Source organism: Coccomyxa subellipsoidea (genome assembly GCF_000258705.1).
Source record: "Coccomyxa subellipsoidea C-169, whole genome shotgun sequence".
NCBI lineage: Eukaryota > Viridiplantae > Chlorophyta > Trebouxiophyceae > Coccomyxaceae > Coccomyxa > Coccomyxa subellipsoidea.
The window spans coordinates 71526-94421 of NW_005178036.1; the positions used below are offsets into that span (position 1 = coordinate 71526).

The window sequence follows — 22896 nt, forward strand, 5'->3', positions numbered from 1 at the left end:
GAAATCACGATCCATCTGTGAACTCTCAATCACAATGAACGCCATGCTCTATGCTGCTTGGCTGTCAGCCTTGCTGGTCCTATTGTCCCCTCTGAGCCATGGCATTGATGAGGTCAAGCCCCAACATGATGGCAGATTAGATAAAGTGGACGTCCTGCACAATGGCAGCGTTCAAGTCTCAGGCACATACGAGGCAGTGGACATCAATAAGGCAGCTGCTCAAGCGATGCCTGACAAGGAGGAGCTCCAGGACCTCCTGCACTGGGCAATCAGTGAGTACTTCCACGCTTGCCGAGCTCTTGTCGGTGGGATACATGTAAATGATGTTACAAGGTCTGAAAATGATTTAACCGTCTCTTTTTGCATACAGAGCACAGTGATCCCAAGGTCCTGAAGGAGGCTGCCAGTGGCAAGGTACCTCAGGACGCCGCAGAGCGCAAGAAAGAGGTGGAGGAGGTGATTCGCCTGACCTTGTCTCAGTTTCCGCCCGTCTTGGACCATTTTGGTTGACCTAATTTGCTTGCTAAGCCAAAGAATGCATGCACCATTGTATGTATGTGCTGTGGGCAGGCGATTGAGTACCTGCGAAAGGAACCTGGAGAAGCAGAGTTGATGAAGGTAGCGCCAATGACCTGCCCCTCACCCCGGAGCAGCATGCAGACATTTATATGCTTGATCATCACCACCACATAGTGATGCATGCCTTGTACAAGTGCAGGCACCAGGTGCATGTCTGTGAAATACCCTTCTTGAGCAATATTGAACTTGACCAGGAGAGTTGATCACGTTGAGCAGAGCCCTGAGGCAGGGCATGGGTGTTTGCAGGCCGCAACAAATATAATCAATGATGCTGTGTCGGGCGAGGATGCCCGCCTGCAGGCCTTCGAGGCGCTGTCATACCTGCTGGAGCCAGTCGACAACGCCAATGGTGGGCTGCCTTGCTGCTGCAACCTACCTGCCAGTGCAAGCATGCATGCAAACCTGCAATACGTCACGACTCGGTCTTGATCACTCACGTCAATATTTTTTAGGAGTTCCTGTCACCTTATTCATCTGGACTGAGTGCTTCTTTGCCATTCGCCTCACTGAGGAAGTCACAGTCTAGCCCCTTATACAGGCGCAGCCTCAGACACATTGCTGGTGGCCTTGGCCGTCCGCATGACGGATCGTCTTCTCCCAAGAGCAAGATGATTCCTAATGAGAAGGAGAGCTGACAGGCCTGCCCCTCTGTGTAGATCTGCACAAGATGGGCGGCTTCGAGATGCTGCAGGGCGCCTTGGGCGAGCACAACTCGCGGCCGCTGAGGGCCGCAGCTGCAAATGCGCTGGCCGTGGCAGCATCCAACAACGAGGAGTTCCAGCAGCGGCTGTGGGACTTGTGCGGCCAGGACATGCTGGAAAAGTTGTTGCAGGTCGAAACATGACTGCTTGCATTGTGGACAGCTGTCTTTGAAGCACGCCATTGGTGATTGCATTGGGTAGCGTTGATTAAAGTTGCTGTCACCATTCGCACCTGCTTATAGAGTTGGATGGTGAAGAAAGGTGCGGGAAGTGATTTGGCAACCAGGATCCTGGCAGACAAAGAGTAGCCCACTACTCAACCAGCTGGACATTTTTTATGCGATGTCTGGAATGCTTTTGCCCCAGATCTGTCCATCTCAAGGCCAGAAAAGTGTTGTCTGGTGCGATGGCCCATTGTTGTTCAAACTTGAATCAAGGTGTGATCTGCACAGGTGATCAAGCTGGATGCCAGGGACGACACAGCGAGCAAGGGGCTGTACGCGCTGAGCAAGCTGCTGGGGAACCAAAAATTCCGGCGCGCTTTTCTGGAGTCGGGCGGGGTGGCCACGTTGCAGCGGCTGCTGGCAGGGCACAACACGCCCCCAAACGTGCGCCGCAAGGCCCTCGCCATGATCGCTGACCTGGCGCACCACCAGGTGCCACCTCAGCCTGACATCACCTTCCCACCTGTTCTCGTCCCTTCTCAGTGATCCTCTCTTGACCTGAATGCGAACCGCTGCGGGCTTGTCACCAGATTTTTCTTGCCAGCAGATCTAGTGACAGACCTTCCTGCACAGTTGGTTGCTTTATGCTGTATTCAGGAGAGGCACTTCAAATTGAAGTCCAGTCGTGAACATACACTTCTCCATATAATTTCGAAGACGGTCTACGAATCTCAAGTGCGTATGCAGCACATTTCCAGGTCTGTGTAGCAGAATCAGGAATGTTTCATTATGCAGATGCGGCACTGAAATGATGCTGGAAAAGCATTCCTACCATAGGAAATTCTCAAGGGGACTTTCTCAAGTGAACGCTTGCATGAGGTCTCATGCAAACGCTCAGCCAGACCCTGCTCAGAGGACTTTGTGGCACATCTGGATGCAGGACACAGCGCAGCATTTGTATGCGCTGCCGGAGCGGGGCAGAACGCTGCTGAGGGAGATTGAGCAGCAGCTGAGCGCGGATGACTGGGACCTGACTGAGAAGGCGCTGCTCGCACTGAAAGCCCTCATGCACATGCCGGGCGCCTCACAACTCTTCCAGGTGCGGTCACAGCTGCGCCAACAACAGCTTTTAAAGTGCTGCGTAGTCCTTTGAGAGACTAATAGCCCCTGTATGAACCCAGCACCGTACACTTTGGAAAAGAGAATTTACAGCGCAGAATCAGAATGGCTCACATGGGCACAGCGGCCATCACGTGGTGTGCAATTGAAGTGAAGATGACTGTTCAGGGAGACAGCTGCATGCTGGACAGTTATAAGTAGTGGCCTGCCAGAACTGTCCTGCTAGCAGCCTCCGAAAGGGGGAATGCTTGCAAACCTCTGTGTGCTTTGGTTGCCCTTTTGCACTCTGGTGCATTTTCTTTGTTTGAGTAGCATGATCAGATAGCAATCCCATGCAGTCCTTCAGCTGCTTTTCAGAATCTCAAGGCCTGAATTTGCCAAGAGCATGCTAAGGCAATATATCCTACCACTCCCAATCAGATTGCAAAAGCAAATGGTGAAGTGTGTGTCCTGTGTGGGGTTGGCAGGGCGCGGACCCGACAAACAGGCTGCAGGCACTGATGAAGGCAGCAGCAGGCGACTCAGCAAAGCATGCAGAGTACATGGAAGATGTGCAGAAACTGATAGAGGAGGTGCACAGCATGCGGCAAGCCATGCAGAGCAGCAGCAGCAGGAATGGGCATTCACATGACAGCGAGGCGGGAGGCCAGAAGAACGAGCTGTGAGCATGCGGGCAGTGAGATCAGTGGCAGCCTGATCAGGTATCTTTCATAAAGATGGGGAGTTAGATGTCCAATTGCTGCCCTATTCGGGCACATGCAGGGCAGCAATCTGGTTTGTAAGATTGAGCCTGGGACACAAATTGCCACCGGTGCAAACAAATGAAGAATAAATCCGGAGAGTATTTACACGAGCAATGCCAGCTGGCTCTAAACGATACATTCCCCACGCAGACACCGCGTAGAGTAATCACATCTTCAATGTGGAAAGTTTGCCCTTACAATACAGACCTCAAGGTCACTGTGAGCAGTCTTGATCAGTTGTTTGGTAAAAATCATGTAAGCGCCATAATTGCTAGCACACTTTGAAGATCCATGCCGCGGCCCAGTAAATATACATATAGTTATGAGTTGATCAGTTGTTATCATTATCTGAATGGTGATATGTGCGCCAGTCCACAACTCTGCTGTTCTTGTTGTATGTATGCGCAAGCGGATGGCAGGTGCATGCATGGCATGTGCGGGGGAAGCATGACGGGCGATGAGTCATTGCCCATTCGTGCTGGGTGTCATTAGAGACCACTTGTTACACAACCAAAGATTTGCCCGACAGTTCTGTATTTGCAAGACTGTTCACAGTACTTGAATTCAAGAGAGCAGTTCAGATACATTTTAGCACCAGATTCGGTCGATATGGTGCAGCAAAGGTGTCCTGGAGAATTAGAGTTCCATCGAACTTTTGTTCACAGCTAGAGAAATTATTTGGATTATGCGTCAGAATGACAAGCAGGGCATTTCTGCACCTGCTTCAATACAAATACCCGCATTTGCAATGCGCATGTCTCGCCTCAATCTCAGGGTCAGCCCTTGTTGAACCAGTACCTGTGCGAGCGCAAAAAATCCTCATAGTCAGCCAGAAATTGCTGGTGCAGAGACAAGTCTTTAGCAGGCCTGTGATAGACCGAAACCACAAAAATGAAAGCCAGAACTACTATATCTCTGCAAGCACAACTTGTTAAACCTAGGAACCTTGTTGACCAAACCTCATGATAGCCATGCCTGTGCCTTGGAGATGCTAGTGGAAGAACATGGAAAGTTCCCTGGCCTATATACTCCCGTACGCCCTGCACTCACCCGAGGGTCATGCCGCCATCCACAAGCAGGTTGACACCGGTGATGAAGGATGCGGCGTTGGACGCCAGGAAAACAATTGCAGCAGCAACTTCCTCCGGCTCTGCCACGCGACCCAGCGGGTGGGTGGTCCCCAGACCCGCCATCAGATCAGCCTTGGGCACACCCTTGGCCTCTGCCATTCCATCATACAGCTCTGTGTTTATCACACCTGCAATGCAATTATTATTATTATTATTACACACTTTTCCTGCCAGGCAGTGCCAAAGGCAAGGTGCGTCTGCAGACAAGCTTCTTGTAGAGGCTGCAAAATTCCTACCCCTTGTTGGACTCGCCAGATCCAAGCAAGACCCAATCAACCGTGGGCACGGTGCTCAGTATTTGTACCGCCCCCCGCCAACCGGGGCCAATGCAATTCACACGCTGCTCATTCACATTCTGAGCTTGTAGTATATTGCAGGAAGTCTATCCCCTGCAGTATGACATGCATTGCCCTGCCGTCATGCAGATCGGTGTTGATCACCCATGCATTACAACTCAGGGGCTGTTAAGCCCACATCGGGAATCCAATTGACTGAATCCTGGAATCACACCCCACGCATGCAAAAAATCTATCACCCGGATCTTGGCATGCAACTGGCTGGCACCAAAGCCCTACATCTGTTTTAGCCTTGCTCTCCGTTGCCTAGGAGCATACATTGCGGGGTAGCACTTGAAACTTGCAGCTTGAGAATGCGCAGACTTGCTCGGCAGGCCACAATTCTGGAAGTACATGACAACAAGTCCCTTCCTTGTCTCCTTCTTGGCCGCTCTCGGTAACATGACTCAACCAGGGAATGCCTTGAGGACACTAGTGTCACAGAGGGCTGAGGATACACTCACCTGGCAGAAGGGAGTTGAAGCGCACGCCCTTGGGGGCATACTGGAAGGCCAGGTCTCTGGTCAGCTTGTCTTGAGCCGCTTTGGCCACGCCATAAGTCAGGAAGCCGACCGCAGGCATTATGGCGATCGCAGAAGAAATGTTGACCACTGAGCCCTGTGGCATGCAAATTACACTTCCTGAGACATCACTGCTGTACAGGAACAGATGGTGCGCTTCTTAGCTGCAGCCTGTCTGCAAATGACCTGGCCTCCTGGCAAGATCAGCGTGAAACAACAATAAACAATCGCATGCCTCCGCTGTAAGAATCCTAAAGATGCCTCCTAGCTGCATCCCTATGCTGATATCCTTCTGCAGCTGGAAAGTCAGTATGCGCCAACAGTGCCTAGGCGCGCGCTGAGATAGGGACTTAATTGTCTCAGCGACCCGGGTTCAGGTCAAATGTACAGCCAAGATTCTGCCCAGGCTCAGAGCTTACACAGCAGATGACATACACCGCAGATTCAAATGATCTGCCACACACATCACCATCAGGAGGTGCCCACCTTGTTCTTGATGAGCTCCTCCTCTGCTGCCTTGATGAGCGTCAGATTCCCTGCATTACACTGTTATTGGGGAACATTTTAAAGCATCCACCTTTACAGGTGCACCTCTCTTTGCACATGCGCATGAGCTGTAACCCGTGCCCATCACACGATGGAATTCATCATGCAGAGGCCTTTGCGATGCGCTGAACCAGCCAATGCAGACTCTGCCAAATAATGAGCCACTGTGGGAGATTCAAGAAAGACACCTGTGACGTGCAGCTTGAATTCTGCTATGAAGGCCGCCTCGTCGTCGCCCGGCAGCCCTGTGGAAGCCCCGCCGCTGCGCAGCACAAAGAATTACTCTCAGTGACCATGTTCACCAGCGCCTAATTTTTGGTTGCCAACCTTACAACATCTTTTAGGCAGCCACCCTCAATCCGGATCAGCCTTACGTTGCTTGCTGCAATGTAATGTGACTGGCTGGTTGACGCTTCTGCTGTGCCCCCCTTGAAGCTGCAATGGAAAACTGTAGTGCACCTGAGAATCTCTACTTGAGAGTGCACACAGATATTCCAGCCACAGGGGAGAGTCAGCAATGCATGCACCTGTTGATTAAGATGTCAAGGCCACCCAGTTTCTCAATGGTCTCTTTGACGGCGCGTTTCATGTCCTCTTCCTTCGTCAGGTCCGCCACAATCGACACCCCATGCTTCAGCTGCTTCGACTGTGAATGCATGTGCACACGAGACTCTGTGAGGTAGAGGTTGATCAATGTACGCGTCGGTTTCGCACTCGAACAAGTCCTAGAATGTGTTCATATAGCACAAGAAAAGCAGCGAACGGAACAATGATGGGTATATCTTACCACTGCGTCCAAGCGTTCGAGCCTCCTGCCTAGGATCGCAACCTTGCAGTTGTTTGCATCGAAAGAAAACGCAGCCGCTTTGCCGATGCCCGAAGAGCCACCTGTCATGCACAAGACGAAGGGATGGGAAATATCTGATGGGTAAAAAGATATTTTGACGTGGAACAATTCGTTCGGAAAGAAGACTGGGCCGATGCCCCTGAAAAGAACTGCTGCAACCACATTAAGAAGGTGATTGAACGTGGGTGGAACGAGGTAACATACCTGTGATAAGAACTCGCTTGCCCTTCAAGTCCGGGATGATGGGCGTGGTGGACGACATAGCTGTCAACGACGCCGCGATGGGTTTCCAATGCCTACACTGGCAATTGAGTTGCGCGAGCCGAAGTCAAGGAGCGCCTTCTACCTGATCGGTTGACCACTACTTCGAGAATTGCCAGAGTCGTACGATGGACGATGAGATGCCAACATTGGCGCGAGTCGCAATGTTTACGAGCTGTCCGTACAAGAAACCCTCTTTCCTTTTTCTTTGTCCCCCTCCATTTACCCCCTTCTCATGTTTTTCAAAACATCTGTCTGAGTGAAAGGTACCTTCCAAAGCAGTACCTCCAGAGCAGAACAGAACAATGGAGCCTTTGGACATGCAATGATCCACTCAGCAAAGCTGGTAAATAGCAACACCTAGATAAGTGCACCAGAAACGTTCTGCCAACAGTGCTGTCACAACTCAGCAAGCTGCAATTGCACACAACTTCCTTAGCAAGAGGGGTTACATGCGAGCATGAAGACAGCTGCTACTCAGGCAGTGAACTGCTGTCTCCATGAAAAGTAGCAGCAGCAAATGTCACTGGTCTGTACAAAAGCAATTCCAAGGACGCCAACGGGACATCATAGTATGGGACTTCCGTGCTAGCCCTCCTAGAACTTCACACTGGACAAGACACTCCTTCTCCTATGGTGTTGCATAAGTTCTATTCCCACGCATCATAGGCACATCCCTGACACGAGTGCCAGGGGAATTGTGCGCTCAGCTGATGCAGCAAGGCATGCATTTGCTGCGGATGGGGCAAATGCAGTGGTGACCCACTTAGCATGCAGCGCATTCAGGGAAGTACAATCAGCAATGTAAAAAACTGAGGCTGCATTGACATTGCTACAAGAATTTCCTAGAAAAGACTTCAGTGTTTGTTTGCCTCCTTCTGCGCGTCCTTGCCCGCCTCCCTTGTCTTCTCTGCTGCCTTCTCAACCCTGCCACCTGCAATCACAGTGCATTAGGATACCATTAGTGCTAGCATCTCCAGCGGTCTTGTGTCTTTTCAGCATCTTTCTCTCAGCAACAGCTTCAACAGATCTGCTGGCAGGCCAGAGCACTTGGGAATAACACCGCATGCAGAGCCGAACACAGGAGCTTGCTCAGATGCTCACATGCCGTAAATTATCACGGCCAAATTACGGCATATTTACTTCAGTCCCAAATCACCAAAATGGACCCTAAACCTCATCATACCTGCTAGCATGGCAGAGAAACAAACACACCATTGTATGCCGGCCCGAGCACAAGAGCATGCTTGGTTGCTCAGAAGGTATGCTCTCAGATGCAGGCTGCGCAGAGTGCGCAGTGCGGGGAGCTTACCTACTGCACCATCTGTTGTGAACTGGTGTCCAACCTTTCCATCCTTGTCCAAGGGGCCCCCAACCTCCTCAGCTGTGCCGCCTGCACGCATGCCAAGCGCTCGTGCCTTGTCCTGCTAGAAATCTACAATGACTAGGGATCACACACTGCAGATTACTCATGCCTTGTGCTTCTAGAACTTTACGATGACTGGGGATCGCACAATGCAAATCGCCCATGCCTTGTGCTGCAGTGGCTCTACAGTGAAGGGGATCAGTTCTGGAAGATGCACCCTGTTGGAGGTGGTGGCTAGGCAAGCATCTCACCTGCTTTGCCGTCCTCTGTGAACTGTTTGCCGACCTTGCCGCTCTCGGTGAACGCCTGTCCTACATTCTCCAGGACCTCACCTGCACAGACAATTTTAGATCAAATCATCAAACACTCAAACTGACTTGCACATGGCAAGCCCCATTGCCATTCACAAGAGGTGAGAAATCCTCAAAATTGTACTTGCAAACCCCGTATACTTCGCGACAACAGGAGAACGGTCGTGGCCAGACAGAAACTCAAGACGTCACAATTCGGCAGCTGATGAGCAGGTACGCTCAGAATCTATCGATTCTCGCAAGCAACCTTTGCCATCCATAATATAGCTTTTGAGACTTAATTCATTTGGAGCTCAACTGCAAAAACGACGATAAAAAAGAAATGATTGCTCCAAAGTGAGACTGCGGAATGTCATCAGCCGCACACCATTGCACAAGCAGGATCAATTGTGGGTGCTCCTACAGGAGTACACCGTCTGAAATTTATATGAGGAAATAGCTCACCAGCCTTGTCCTTGACCTTGTCATACATGCTCTTGTCGTCCTTGTCAGCAGCGCGCACACCCGATGTCGAGACGGGCCGTGTCCATAGCGTCTGCGATCGCGCCACTGTCCTCAACGTGAGTCTGGAAGCCATTTTTGCTTTTACTTGGATATTTCTGAGTTGGAAAGGAAAGTTGCTTCAGCTGTGAGGTTATAGCTGGGCTGTCTGGTTGCAGTCCTATAATACAGGTGCTGGTCTGCACATGTTGAACGTTCCCTCTTCCGTCATCGCGCAGCGGCGTGAGAGAAGCTTAAAGACGAAGGAAAATTGACGTTGAGAAGAAGGCGCAGCTCTTGATGTCAACATGACTGGGGCGCTTTGGAAAACATTAATGTGCATGTGACGTCCACATAAGTGATAGAAGAGCAGTCCCAAAGAAAATCCCCCATGATTTTCATAGCAAACCACTGACCAGTTCAATTGAACGCGGTTGCAACACTTTTCGTGACCATGGAATATATAATAGCAAATGCATGCACAAATATGTTTCTGTCTATATAATTATGAAGTTCTGAGCGCCCGAACAACTCATCTGGTAGGCAGACAGAAATAGATGTTTGGCAATATCCGACAATTGCAATAGGATATATCCGACAGTTCACACGACCACCAGCGCAGTCCTAGGATAAAAGCAGCAGAGAACAGTATTTGTCAATCCTGGGATATGTGCTTGCTCACCTGAACAATTTTCCTACGAACCCACAGCATAACTTCAATGAAGGAAGACAGTCCCCAGAAAGACAGCATCACCCCTAATAAACCCCATTGCGCAGGTGATTGACACCAGAATGTGCCTCTTCAGGGCATTTCCCACCTCTAACGCCAGTTCTCAGCATTCAACCGCGCGCTTGCACAGCGCACAAACCCGACCGACACACTTCGGCAAGGCTCTTGACTCCTCCGCTGCACAACACACTGCTGAGCTGACAGCCAAGCAGGCAAATCCCCAATTTCGAATTCTCGGCCCTTTTGTGTAAGAGTCATACCGGTACATGAAGGGCAGTGCGAGCACAATATATTGAGATGGGGCTGCCTCGCGGTGATTGTGCAATCCCTTTGGGAAGAGTCCACCCCGGAAAAGCAGCAGCTCAGTACTCGGCGTGGCCGGGCCAGCGGGGGAAGGGGATGACTTCGCGGATATTGTCCATGCCGGTCGCGAGCAGGATCAGGCGCTCAAAGCCCAGGCCAAATCCGGAGTGGGGCACGCTCCCGTAACGGCGCAGGTCCAGATACCCGCTGTACGGCTCCAGCGGCATGCCTGCCTCCTTCAGCCGTGCCTCCAACACCTGCAAGGGGGGATCTTTGATTGTCAGGGGAGATGGTAGGGTCAGGAGCGCTCTGCAAGTAGAAAGATTTGATGGCAGGGGAACTGGCAGGGTGGCGATGCCTCCAGGGCTGGGTCCAGCAGAACACTCTGCTATCTCGCTGTGAGCAGCTTAATTCCTTGCCTTTGGCATGCAGCAACCAACCCGGCATCACAAGCTAAAGGACGTCTTTAACATTGCAGTGGTGACCAGCACCAGCCATTAAAAGAGCATAAGGTCCGCAGTTCCAACCCGCGAAGTGCATTGGTGCACAGTGCAGACAGAGCCACTTTTCTGCCTGACCTGGCTAGTGATGACGCCACCTTCTCCTGTGAACCAGTCACATGCAGCAGCAGGTGTGAAAGGAATGAATTCAGGGTTTTTTTCATCAGAGCAGGAGCCAGGACAGGGGGCGCACCTCCAGGCGGTCCTCCCTCTGGGACCCCCCGATGAGCTCCCCCACTTTGGGAACCAGCACGTCCATGGCGGCCACTGTCTTGCCGTCGTCGTTCTGGCGCATGTAGAATGCCTTGATGGCGCTGGGGTAGTTGTACACAATCACCGGCTTCTTGAATACCTCCTCCGTCAGGTAGCGCTCGTGCTCGCTCGCCAGATCTATGCCCCACTCCACCTGTGATAAAATTTGAAAGCAAGACCTCAGAATCACATGTGGAGTCTGCTATGATCGCAAATGTGTGTGCATGCGCTGCATGCGAACTGACTGTCCCCTTCAGATATATCCGCCATGGCTTTGGGTGTATGTCTCTCGCTTGGGCCATTGGATACCCCAAAAGAGCAGAAAGGAAGTAGAAGCTTACCGGGAACTCAAACTTCTTTTTCTTGGACTTGACGACTTCCTCCAGGATCTCGATGGCGCGCGTGTATGTCACGCGCTCAAAGGGCGTGTGCGCAATCTGCTGCAGCCGCGCAATCGCCCCCGAGTCCACCTGCTTGTTTATGAACTCCAGGTCCGGCCTGCGACAAAACATCACTCAGTCATCGTGCACGCTTAAAGCAGGTATCACCATGGCCCAGACTATTGCATGTAGCAATTGAAGGCCAATGCGCCAACGTGTCAGATTCACACAGTCCCATGGCTTGCTCGCCAGGTCAACGGTTGGGCTTGCCGGCTTTAAGCTCTGGACATGCAAGTTACATGCCTAAATCTACCACGAATAGACGTGTGTACATCTGCCTTCAGTTCAGGCAGCCGTGCCCCAAAGGTTATCACTTTCATGAGAGCAAAAAGACTATCAGTACAGCTACTTGCATGTGATGGAGGCAGAAAACAGGGCCCACTTGTCCTTGGCCAGACCAGCTCACATGCATTGCCAGAGCTCCTTGAAAACTCCGATCTCAAAGAATTAAGTCAGAGAGCTTGTATGGGTAGTAAGCCCACATGCAGGTGGCGAGCAGGTGGCGGCAGCAGTGCTGCACGTAGTCCTCAGCGCAACGCATGTCATCCTCCAGGTCAGCGAAGGCCATTTCCGGCTCAATCATCCAGAACTCCGCCAGGTGGCGCGCAGTGTGGCTGTTCTCCGCCCTGCACAGCCAGCGCACACATGCACTCACATGACCACCCACACTGCCGCGAGAAAATGGTTTTTAACAGAGGGCTTCCGTGACGGTTACGTAAAATCTGATTGGCAGCGCAAGAGATTATTATTGTTCAATCCCAGTCCATTCTGGGTCTTAATCCCGCGGACAGTTCGCACCACTTGAGAAGGATAAGAAAGCACTAGAACAACTCCTGGCGAGTGAGAGTGCCCGACCCTGCACCCTTCTCCCAACTGTAGAGGACTCTGGCGCCAAAAATCTTGAAGATGCAATCATTTGCGGCTGTTTGGCGATTTCCTTTGCAGCAGACAGCACCAACAGGATTCGCTCGGTTGAGTCCTCAAGGAAGAAGGAAGAAGAGCATAGCATCACGAGGATATCCAATACTTACGTATGGCTTGAGCACAACAGGCCTGCAGTAGGATGCACACCAGACACTCCAGCAGTGATGTTGCAGGAAGGTATTGCGCAGGCCAGACGCAAAAGCAAAAAAGGAGGAAAAAAAGGGCGCGCCTGAAGGTGGGCCCGAACGTGTACACGTTGGACAGCGCGCACGCATAGTACTCCGCATTCATCTGCCCGGACACGGTAAGGTAAGAGGGCCTGGCAAAGAAGTCTCCTGTGTAATCGATGCGGCCGTCCGGCAGCCGCTCGATGCCCCCCACCATCCGCGCCCTGCAGGGGAGTTAGTCAAGGGTCAGGAACAGGGTTTCATAACCGCGGAAAATAAGCAGATTAAGGCGCACGTCCAGACCATGGGAGAGACTCCTGATGAGGGTATCTGTAGGATTCCCCATGTCTGTCTCATGTCTCAAAGACAGCTGGTCTGCAGAAGAGATGAGGATCCCTTCCAAACAGATGGCACAAGTCTGTGACTGCAAGAGAGAAGCCCTGGAATTGAGGGCAGCCTCTGGCCCCGATCCCTCTCTTTGACATGAAGCTATGTGACCAATTCATTATACAGTCCGTGCTCAATAGATTCTGTGTGACCCAAATTGAGGCATGGGAGGGATTAGGGACTCACTGCAGCTCGGCCCTCTCCTTCTTGGCGGCCAGCGCGGCCTTGGCCTTCTGCAGCTTGTTGACCTCTGCGCTCAGCGCCTTCTGCAGCGCCTTGTCAGCCTTGTCCTCCGCTGCCTTCTGCGCTCACAGCACAAAACCATTTTGTCACCAATATCCTTCCCCGTTAAGGGCAACCATGTTTTCCTGCCGGCTTCTAGCAAATATAAAAATCGAGCTAGCAGCGGCATGCGCCCTTGCGGTTCATCTACCATAAATGTTAGGAGCCTGTCATAGCCATGCATCGTATGCGCCACATGTTGGCAAAAGTAACTTTTAGCTATTCTCACGTATGCCTTCCACGCATGCCCTACCGGATGTTCCTTCCAAGGTTCTTGTGACTCTTGCCACTGACCCGCCAGGACAGATAAGCATGCACTGAGAGTCAAATCACATACACATGTTGTTTTGCAATGCAGGTTATGCATGCTGGCAGGACCATAAAGGGCAATAGAGAATTTGGAGAAACTCACTGCCTTGGCAGCAGCTACGGCCTGCCCCTGCGCAGAAACATTGGCCTCCAGCGCTTGAACTTCCTCCTCTGTCACCTTGGGCTCCTTGTCAGCCTGCTCCGCCTTTGACAGCAGGGTCGTCACCTGTGCACCGCAATTTCTCCCATCAACCCCCATCATTACCATTATTACACGCTCCTGCCAGAAGCAAGGTGTCAGACAAAGATGCAGTTGAAGGCTGCCAAAATTCTACCCCTCGTTGGACTCGCCAGATCAAAGCAAGACCCAATCAGCCGCGGGCAATGAACCCATTCCATGCACAAAAAAGTCCCGAGCATATGCCCAAGCCAGGCCTGCAAATTATGCATCCCTGCTATGCATGCTGTAATAGGGTTCCCCACGTAGAGGGCATCTGGGCACTAATGACCAGAGGAATGCGCATAAAAGTGTCTATCATATCAATCTTTCCCTTTAATTTTGCGTTGCCCCATACTAGGCATTCTTCTCAGCCCACGACTTCCCCCGTCCAGGCCTTCCAGAGAGCAAGCTTTATTTCAGCGCAGCAGGCCCCCTTGGGATGACAAAGTATTTCAGTGCAAAAACATGGAATGCAATACAAAATATGGCTGGTGCAGGTGGTTTGTGCATGGGATTGGGTGTGCCTCGCAATGACAATCACGGCGCAGCAACACAGTCAGTCGACAGCGCCAGCGACGGACGAGGCTTTGCTTTTGCATCTCCTCTCATTACGCCACAGCCCTGGATTGGGTGGTTCTGCAACGCGATTTTTGGGTGCATTCCGGCCTTCTTCATGGCCAACTTTCTCCTGTTTATCGAGCTCATCTGGGACTCCAGAACAGGCACAGAGACACACCCATAAGTGCCTCAGGCGCCGCACAGCCTTCAAGTACCCAAATTCCCCTCTGCATGAATAAGCACAACACCAAAAAAGTTCACCTTTATGCTAGAGGTGGTGTGCCTGGTACAGCACACAGACACACGGCCCATGGCATGAGAAAGACCGCTATACCCAACTGCATGCACTGGTGCCCATGCCTGCAAAGAAATGCCTGTGTCCCTGTGAGGTTCCAGCGCACTGTTGCATGCCCCTGGCGTATCTGCCTTCTGGCCTACATTTTCATGCTCTTAAGTGCTGCAGCAGTGTGAAACTGGACGAAAGTCAGAGCTTGGTACGGTACGGTACGGTAGGTACGGTAGGGTAGAATGTATGGTCTCATCTACTTGTGCATTCTGATGAATGTGTGTGTGACTTGTGCATTCATCAGATTCTGCATGGAAGGGATCTCGTGCCTGGAACATCTCTCCGGCGCCCTCGCAGTCAGAGCAGGTGATGAGTGGCGTGTGCACGTACAGGAAGCCATGTGACTGGAAGAAATCGTGCGTCGCAACCGCCAGCGCGTTGCGTATGCGCGCGACCGCCCCGATAGTGTTGGTGCGGGGCCGCAGATGCATGAGGCCGCGCAGAAACTCCATCGTCATCTTCTTCTTCGCGAGCGCGTAGTTCCCCGCGCTGTTGTCGCAGGCCCCCACGTGCACCACCTTGGAGACCTTCAGCTCCACTTTCTGCGCGCATGCATGGAGACAGCATCAGACGCTGCGAAGCTCCCTCAGAGTGGTTTCAATCCTTATTAGACGCATTTCCTGCCAGAAGCAAGGTGCGTCTGCAAACAAGTTGCATGTGCAGGCTGGCAAAACCCCTGCCCCTAGATTGGCTCGCAACATCCAAGCAAGACCCAATCAACCGTGGACACGTGCTTACTGTCTCTAGTGCATCCCACCAGCCGGGGTCAGAACTCTCAATATTTCAACTGTGAGAACTCCTGCTTTGCATGACATCGGCGTATTACTGCCCCAAGGCATGTGTGTGCAGAATTTGCTTGGCCCCATATACTGCAACACTGAGGGTCCATCTAGTTGCCCCAATCCAGGAACAACGAAGCATATTAATGTAGGTTCATGTTTGCGAAAGAAAGCGTATTGTGCAACAGCCTGGCATGCAAAAATGCAGGATGAAGCAAACATTAGTGATGTTTTGATCAAGCACGTGCAGACCTGCTTGGCGTTCTCTGGGGCCTTCACGAGCTGGCCTTCAAGCAGCACGCTCGTACCCGAGGGAGTCAGTGCGGTGAAACCTCCCACAGCCTCTGCAACCTCCAAGGTGACTAATGCCTGCAGAAAGGGATGTGACCTTTACTCGTGTATACAAGTGCAAGCCATGCATGCTGATGTTGGTATCTGAGCTTTGTGCCTTTGCTCATGTGGTGCAACTCAGAGGACACCAGCATGTGCACATGCAAAAATTGACAGCAGTGCAGGTATATGGACACATTGCTCGCATTATGAAGAGTAAGAGGTACTAGCAGGCGAGTGGAAAGGATGGGGTTCTGCACCTGCATGCTGTTGAAGCAAGACCCATCGTTGACTTCCAAGAAGACCCACTCACCGCCCCCAGCGCCGCGGCCAGTCTTCACCCAGCCGCCTATTCTCAGCGATTGCCCGACCTGCAGAACAACATTTCTGGATCCTCATGCAATCCTCGCAATACACAGGGATCAGCTTGCTGGGGCTCCAATTCATATCATGGCGAATACTTCAAAACTTCACATGGTCCATTTTGCATGTAGCGACATATGCAGATCAATCTGTTGAACTTCTTACCGCATGCAAGCCACCATCCTCTGAGTCGATGATGGTGCTAATCAAGCTCCTGTCATACGATTTAGAGTATGGAGCAACTGTGCTTGCACTCTCCTTCTGCTTCAATTGCACCTGCATTGCAAATATCCTCTATGATCGTAATGGGCTGCGACAGTAGTTGTATGGGGCCCTCCCATCCATGTGCACCACCCTACTGAATGCAAATTCCATGCAATTCCTAGATCCTGTCTTTTCGAATTACAATAGGAGTTAGCTCTTTTTGGAGCTATCGAAGCACCTGCAGGTCTGCGATTTGTTTCCTCAGTGCTTCGACTTCAGCATCAGCTGCGCCGTTCTCTGCAGCGGGGGCCGGTGCTGCCTCGGTCATGCTGCAAAACGTCTTTGATCTGCCAAGACCTTTAGTAGGTGTCCAGGAAGACGAGGGAGATCGCTGGCTGTGAGAGCTACTGTCCAACACTCTGTACAAAGGGGATTGCCCCTGGCGGGCACCCACAGAAACTCTGCTGGCGAAGGTCCGCAGAGCACTTTTCTGAAGCAGCAGCCTTTTGAAGTCACAGGGACAGATCATTTGTGTCAGGCCAGCAGCATTTGCAGATTGCAAATTCTAAGGCAGAGAGCTGCAGGAACCTGGTGGGTCGGCAGCTCATCGAAAGGGTGGACCCACCGGGCCGCCGCTGCATCGCTGTCCGTTGTCCGATGTTTTTGCACGCCGCACAGAGCTGCCTGCAGACGCAAGAGAGGCCAGATTTCGTTGATGAGAGACATCATACATATCAAAAAGCGGTTTATAGTGAAGCGTTCGAATATCTATTAAATTGGGAGGGCAGCAGGTCTGGAACCGTAACGTCCGATGGCATCAGCATCGACTGTTCATCTGTCGATCGGCAGGCCCCGCCTTGGAAACCGTCACTCCTCCCCAGGTAAATTTTTCTCATTCCTGAACCCCAGGGCTCCTGTGCCTGGTGCTGCTGGCATGGGATCGCCGCAAACCTCCATTGGAAGGTGCCAGATGACTTTCCTTTGCAAGCAGTGGGGCAGACGTGCGCGGCGCAATCTCAAATTAAACAGCCCCTGGGCTCATATCATAGTTTTTATCCCCTTGCCAAGCCACATTAAAGGTGAAAGGCAGACGTGTGTGTGACTCAGCTGTGGAGCCTTGCGGTAGGAATCCTGGGTCAAAGTTGACAAGTGAGCTGTGTCTGCAGTCTCCTCCGAGCGAGACGATTGGATGCGGATGGCTGCACGTCCGGCCTCCTGCACGGCGTGCGCTTCGCAGCTGCCCTGCCCCAAAGCACGGTCGTCCGCCCTCTTCCAGCGGCACAAGGGAATGAGGGTTGCCCAAAGCGCGTCTCTGCGCATCAGGTACATCCCAAGCTCATAAACTTCCTCCAGAGTCTGCCTTACGCTCGGATCGAATGCTTCCTCTGACACCTTGACGGTCGAAGGGTTGTTCGGCAAGAAAGACAAGTGCTGCTGCGTTTCAGGCCGACAAAGCACAGGAGTCAGAGCAGGCAGCTGCCGCTCCACCCACCCAGTCTGACCGTGGCCGCGGCGGCTGCTGCAGCAGTGGCGCCTGTACCGGCCTATGATGTCAGCAGCCACAGCAAGGAGCACCTCACCATAGGCACCATTGGGCACGTCGACCACGGCAAGACCACCCTCACAGCGGCCATCACGCGGGTGAGCCTCCCGCTGTTGTTGGTTGCAGTACATCTCTGTGCCCCCGCACCGCTACCAAATACCTCATTCCAGCGTTGCTGCCTGGACACATGCCCACTTTTTGGACACCACAAGAAAACGTAATTTTTTTTGCTTTCTGCGCAAAATTCGAGCACCACATTTCACATCAGCTTTCATCACAAACTTCAGACGGCCCAGATTCCACTATGCACATGTTCCAGCTGGTTCAAGCTCATTATGCCGCAGCCAACTTCGGGCATGCCATGCCCTGCCAGACTTCGGGAAGCACGGGGAGCAATCCTTCTAAGGGCTCGCAAATCACTGCATACAGAAAGCTTGCCATTCTCTTGCAGGTGTTGGCCGAGGAGGGCGGCGGCAGTGCGGTGGCGTTTGATGCGATAGACAAGGCGCCGGAGGAGCGCGCCCGCGGCATCACCATCAACTCAACCTGCGTCGAGTACCAGACCGCGCACCGGCACTACGCGCACGTGGACTGCCCGGGCCACGCTGACTATGTCAAGAACATGGTCACCGGTGAGGCATGAGATCGAGGATGCTATGGCATGTCCGCAATAAGAATTCTGGAAGGGAACTGATGCTGGTCATTCATAAGGTTGAAAGCAAAATGCACTTCCAGCCTGGTGTCAGGGCAAGCCGTAAGGTGCAGAATCTGATTCTTTGAGAGCTGGAGAATCGGAGAAGCAGAATCTGATACTTGGGAGACCTGATTGCCAGTAAGGCATGCAAACAAGTTGCTGATGAGATAAGGTTAGAAGTGCAGTGTGACTGTCCTTGGCGGGGCCAAGGAAGAAGTTATTGGTTGCTAGAGAATGCAGGGATGAGGCATGGTTGCTTCAGGGCATTGCCCCAGAGTTGCACCCCAAAGCAACAGGGACAATGCATTCAGGAAAATGTGAAGAACGTTGGAATGCTGCGTTTGCTGGCAGGTGCTGCGTCGATGGATGGGGCGATCCTGGTGGTGTCGGCAGCGGATGGGCCGATGCCACAGACGCGCGAACACATTTTGCTGGCTCGTCAAGTCGGCGTCAGCAGCCTCGTTTGCTACCTCAACAAGGTCCGTGCCTCCCTTTCTGTCATTCACACTTGCTCTTGGGAAGTCAGTTCAATACATTGTTGTTCAGGGTTTGACAGGGGATGGCCAGATCCCTGGGTTTGCCCCGGGGATCTGGCCAAAAAGGTCAGGGGATACGCCCCGGACTTTATAACAGCCAAGTCGTGATTTGCCGGGGAGACCCCTTGCCACCTATGTGGCTTGAAGCCTTCAGCCTCAGCCCTTGCAAGTCGTGCATGAAAGGCATGCCGCAAAAAACTGCTGCGAGATCAGCATTCTCAGCCTGCCAATGCTCAACGCAGCCACTTATCTGGCGGCTACCTTGAGCTGGCAGTGCTGCAGGGATAAGCATGGACTTCCTACTTCCCGAAATGGGCATCTTGGGTGTATCAGTGCCCCTAGATGGCCCAATGCCGGAGGGTGAAGTGCTCGTTTGCCGCTGTGGAACCAGTCTATCTGCGGCCTGTCATGCACCGGGATCCATGGTTTCAGAGTGCTGACGAAGAAATTCCTTGTGCTTCCCTACTCCTTCGATCTTCGGGACAGCCCAAGACCATATGGTTGTCCCTTCACGAAACAGTCCTCTTTGTCCTCAGTCATCTTCCTCTGTGATCTATGCTTGCAGATGGTTGGCAAAAGGGTTAGTCACGCGTGCAGGTTGACCTGGTGGATGATGCTGAGCTGCTGGAGGTGGTTGAGTTGGAGTTACGGGACCTGCTCTCCTTCTACGGATTCCCAGGCGACGACATCCCCATCGTCCAGGCAAGTCGCATGCATTTCAGCGAACATTAATAAGATCTCTTACATAATTCACCCAGTACACTGGTTGACCCTAAAATAAAAGCCAAAGGCGCAGCTGCTCTCGTAAGGCTTCCCAGTGGACGACCTTCCCATCAGCCAGGCAAGGCGCTAGGTTTTGAGTCGAAAGCTTGATGGATTGATCGGGCAGTGGCATGCTTAATGTGTCGGTGAGCAAAACCCACTAGAAGGAGAGTGTCTCTAGTGTGCCAGCCACCTTTGCATCACACTGCACAGCTGGTTGTTAATATTCTTCTTTCTTCTCTGGCCTGTAGCATCAGGATACGACATGAGCATGACAAAGAAGGCGAGTATGGTGCTGTGATCGTCTGGCTATTGAGCAAGGCCCATGCTTGCGTTCCGCATGCCTCCGGATTCTTCTTAGCACCTTGATAACAACTCCCGGTGCCAGCAGCATGTGAAACAAATCCAAACACGCAGATGAGAAAGCCATGCAGGAGTTCTTTGCCACATGATCACAACTTTCATTTCTTCTAACAGGGATCGGCGCTCGCCGCTCTGAAGGGAGAGCAGTCGCCGATCGGTGCGGAATCAGTGCGGCAGCTGATGGCGGCAGTCGACAGCAGCGTGCCGGCCCCGGAGCGGCCCATCGACCTTCCCTTTGCCATGCCCATCGAGGACGTGTTCAACATCCAGGTAGATCTATTGAATCATGTGCATGAAGTGCCGAAGATTTTGTATTTTAGAGAGAGCGCATGCAGTAGAACGCACGGAGTTTGCCTAGGAATTAGAGGGCCAAGACATCCTGGCCCTGCCAGTGAACAACTCTTATGCTTGCATCTAGTCCTCGCGATGCGGACATTCTCTTGGAGCCAGGCTTCCTCTCCAACTGTTTCCCTTAGTCGAGGATTGTCATGACCAAATCCTGCTTGCCTAATGTGATGGTTCTCCTCTCCAGGGGATATGGGAGGTGCATGCACACCTAAGCTACGGCGTGTACTTGATTCTTTCACATACCAGGAGAGCAGGATCACAGATATGTGTGCAGGTGTTGTCAGCACTAACATTGTCCCCCAGTACTCAAAACTGTAACATCTCATATAGATCCTCTATACCAAGAGTTGCACCAAGCAGCAACTAGTTCTGTCCTCTGGTGTGCGCAGGGGAGGGGCACAGTGGTGACTGGGCGGATTGAAGCGGGCACAGTGAAGGTGGGCGACGAGATAGAGGTGGTGGGCCTTGCGTCAGGGGGAGTTTCCCGCAAAAGCATAGTCACCGGCGTCGAGATGTTCCACCGGGCCATGACTCAGGCGCAGGCCGGCGACAACGTGGGCCTTCTGCTGCGCGGCATCCGCAAGGGCGACGTCGAACGCGGCCAGGTTCGATTCTCTGCAGAAGCATGTATTGTTTTTCATTTTCTAGTTTTTGCGTGAAGTTGTAAGGCAGGCGTGGGCCTGCGGCTGCGCGGCATTCCAAAAGCGACGTCAATCGCGGCCAGGTCCGATACCTTGCAGCAGCATGCTTATTACTTCTCCTTTTTTCTTTCCATTTTGATTTATTTTGAACACATGCATGTCCTAGGATGCTGCAGGCGGAAAGACACCGGTGTTGCCAGGTCATATCTCATCCAATCGGCAGAATGTTCTAGAGTGGGGGGCACTCTGAGACTGCTAATGATTTATTAGCTCCATGGATGATGTGATCGCTAGCCTAGCACATTCGTGTCAATCACGAGGTCTTTCTCCACCGGAGAAGGACCCTTCCAATTAGCACACATGTGTGAAGTCTCATATGAATGAGCACGCCTGATGCTCGACTAGAACAAATTGTGTGACTGGCGCTGCTGCGTTTCTTTTTAGTAAGGAGCGAGCTCCAGATATTGTAGGTGCCAGCATGAGTACGTAGCGTTGACAACATGTGCGCATGTGCGTGCAGGTGCTGTGCAGCCCCGGCAGCATGCGCGCGCGCAGCCGCTTTGAGGTGGAGCTGTACGTGCTGAACAAGGAGGAGGGCGGCCGCCACAAGCCCTTCTTCAGCAACTACTCCCCACAATTTTTCATCCGCACCGCTGATGTCACCGGTGAGTCACCCCCGTGTGAATTGTCTGTCTTCGTCACGAGCCCAAACCAAGCTGATCACCTCAGCTCGACCCCAAATGTTGCAATCTCGCATCTTCACCGTGCATTGCAGGAGGTTTTTGAGACAGGACTGGGTCTAGAGGGAACATCAGCATGCATGCATGCAATTCTGCACTGGCAGGAAAGGTGCTCTGCAGAGGCTTCCAGGCAGCATGTTCATTGCAGTGAGGTCACGAAACCAGCAATCCAGATTGTGCAATGCTGCTCACAAATGTGGATTCACTGCCTTGGAACAGATACCATCCAACTGATGCTGTGAGGGAGTGTGATGGCTGGCAATTGTGTCTGCCCGTGCAGGGACGCTGACCCTGCCGGATGACATCAGCATGGCGATGCCGGGGGACAACGTGCGCGTGACGGTGCAGCTGCAGCAGCCGCTAGCGCTGCATGCCGGCCTCAGGTTTGCTCTGCGCGAGGGTGGGCGCACCGTTGGAGCAGGCCTGGTCTCCAAGGTTCTGGAGTCGAAGTAAAATGCAGGTCATCAGCTGAAGCCTGTGGTAGAATTAGTAAGTCATCTGTTTTTTTACTCCGACCGGCAGGCAACTCTGCAGGAACAATTTCTGTGGGCAGCCCTTTTAAGTTGGTTGGAGGCGGCCTGGTCTCTGAAATGCTGGACTAGCCCAGGAAAGGCAGCATTCGCCATTGTGCTGGCCCTGGATTTTTTGGAGTTCAAAAGCCCAGAGTTGTTTGCTTCTGCTCTTAGATTTCGGGTTGTCTATCCTGCTCTGAGTTGTGAGGTTGTGGTTCTATATATGAGGGGGACTGCTCATGCATGTGTGCTCTTTGTACCTGCACTCTGGGACCTGTATTCAAACGTCCCATTGCATGCATGCCCTGACGCTGCTTGGGCAACAACCTCAGGAAAAATTGCTGGGTGACAGAGGTGGTTACACTCTTTACAACCGCCATCATCGATGGAAATCTGGACACACTGTAAGTCTGAAATTTCTCAAGAGAGTCATGGAAATTCACTGAGAGTCAGCCTTGAAGATGTTGGGCTCTAACACACAGATTAGTTGGGAGAAAGCAAGTGACGCAATGAGAAAGGTTCTCAGAGTCTGCAGTATGACAGTGCGCAGTATCCACATG

At 52.3% G+C, this 22896-nt stretch overlaps 5 protein-coding genes across 5 annotated transcripts; 2 read left to right on the plus strand and 3 right to left on the minus strand.

The window, feature by feature from the left end:
* Positions 1–34: 34 nt before the first annotated feature.
* On the plus strand, positions 35–3228 carry COCSUDRAFT_41608 (ARM repeat-containing protein; the record flags this gene model as incomplete). The annotated part of the gene is made up of 8 exons (XM_005647829.1): positions 35–272; positions 371–456; positions 571–618; positions 826–928; positions 1236–1411; positions 1733–1936; positions 2385–2543; positions 3031–3228. 8 exons carry the CDS (start codon positions 35–37, stop codon positions 3226–3228), a joined length of 1212 nt encoding a protein of 403 aa, XP_005647886.1.
* Positions 3229–4082: 854 nt separating this feature from the next.
* On the minus strand, positions 4083–6947 carry COCSUDRAFT_41609 (hypothetical protein; the record flags this gene model as incomplete). Its single annotated transcript, XM_005647830.1, has 8 exons — positions 4083–4104; positions 4357–4564; positions 5236–5389; positions 5779–5828; positions 6027–6100; positions 6366–6484; positions 6626–6726; positions 6890–6947. 8 exons carry the CDS (start codon positions 6945–6947, stop codon positions 4083–4085), a joined length of 786 nt encoding a protein of 261 aa, XP_005647887.1.
* Positions 6948–7803: 856 nt separating this feature from the next.
* On the minus strand, positions 7804–9200 carry COCSUDRAFT_41610 (hypothetical protein; the record flags this gene model as incomplete). Its single annotated transcript, XM_005647831.1, has 4 exons — positions 7804–7880; positions 8259–8339; positions 8564–8644; positions 9068–9200. The coding sequence occupies 4 exons, from the start codon at positions 9198–9200 to the stop codon at positions 7804–7806; spliced, it is 372 nt and encodes a 123-aa protein (XP_005647888.1).
* Positions 9201–10195: 995 nt separating this feature from the next.
* COCSUDRAFT_15475 (asparaginyl-tRNA synthetase) lies at positions 10196–16004 on the minus strand (the record flags this gene model as incomplete). Its single annotated transcript, XM_005647832.1, has 10 exons — positions 10196–10393; positions 10830–11042; positions 11230–11386; positions 11811–11947; positions 12448–12643; positions 12993–13090; positions 13501–13639; positions 14798–15063; positions 15553–15651; positions 15891–16004. Coding segments are annotated over 10 exons (1617 nt in total), but the record flags the coding sequence as incomplete, so codon positions are not given.
* Positions 16005–17008: 1004 nt separating this feature from the next.
* COCSUDRAFT_36392 (translation elongation factor, mitochondrial) lies at positions 17009–22277 on the plus strand (the record flags this gene model as incomplete). The annotated part of the gene is made up of 9 exons (XM_005647833.1): positions 17009–17078; positions 17723–17838; positions 18192–18372; positions 18786–18913; positions 19568–19672; positions 20210–20365; positions 20833–21048; positions 21605–21749; positions 22105–22277. 9 exons carry the CDS (start codon positions 17009–17011, stop codon positions 22275–22277), a joined length of 1290 nt encoding a protein of 429 aa, XP_005647890.1.
* Positions 22278–22896: the final 619 nt, after the last annotated feature.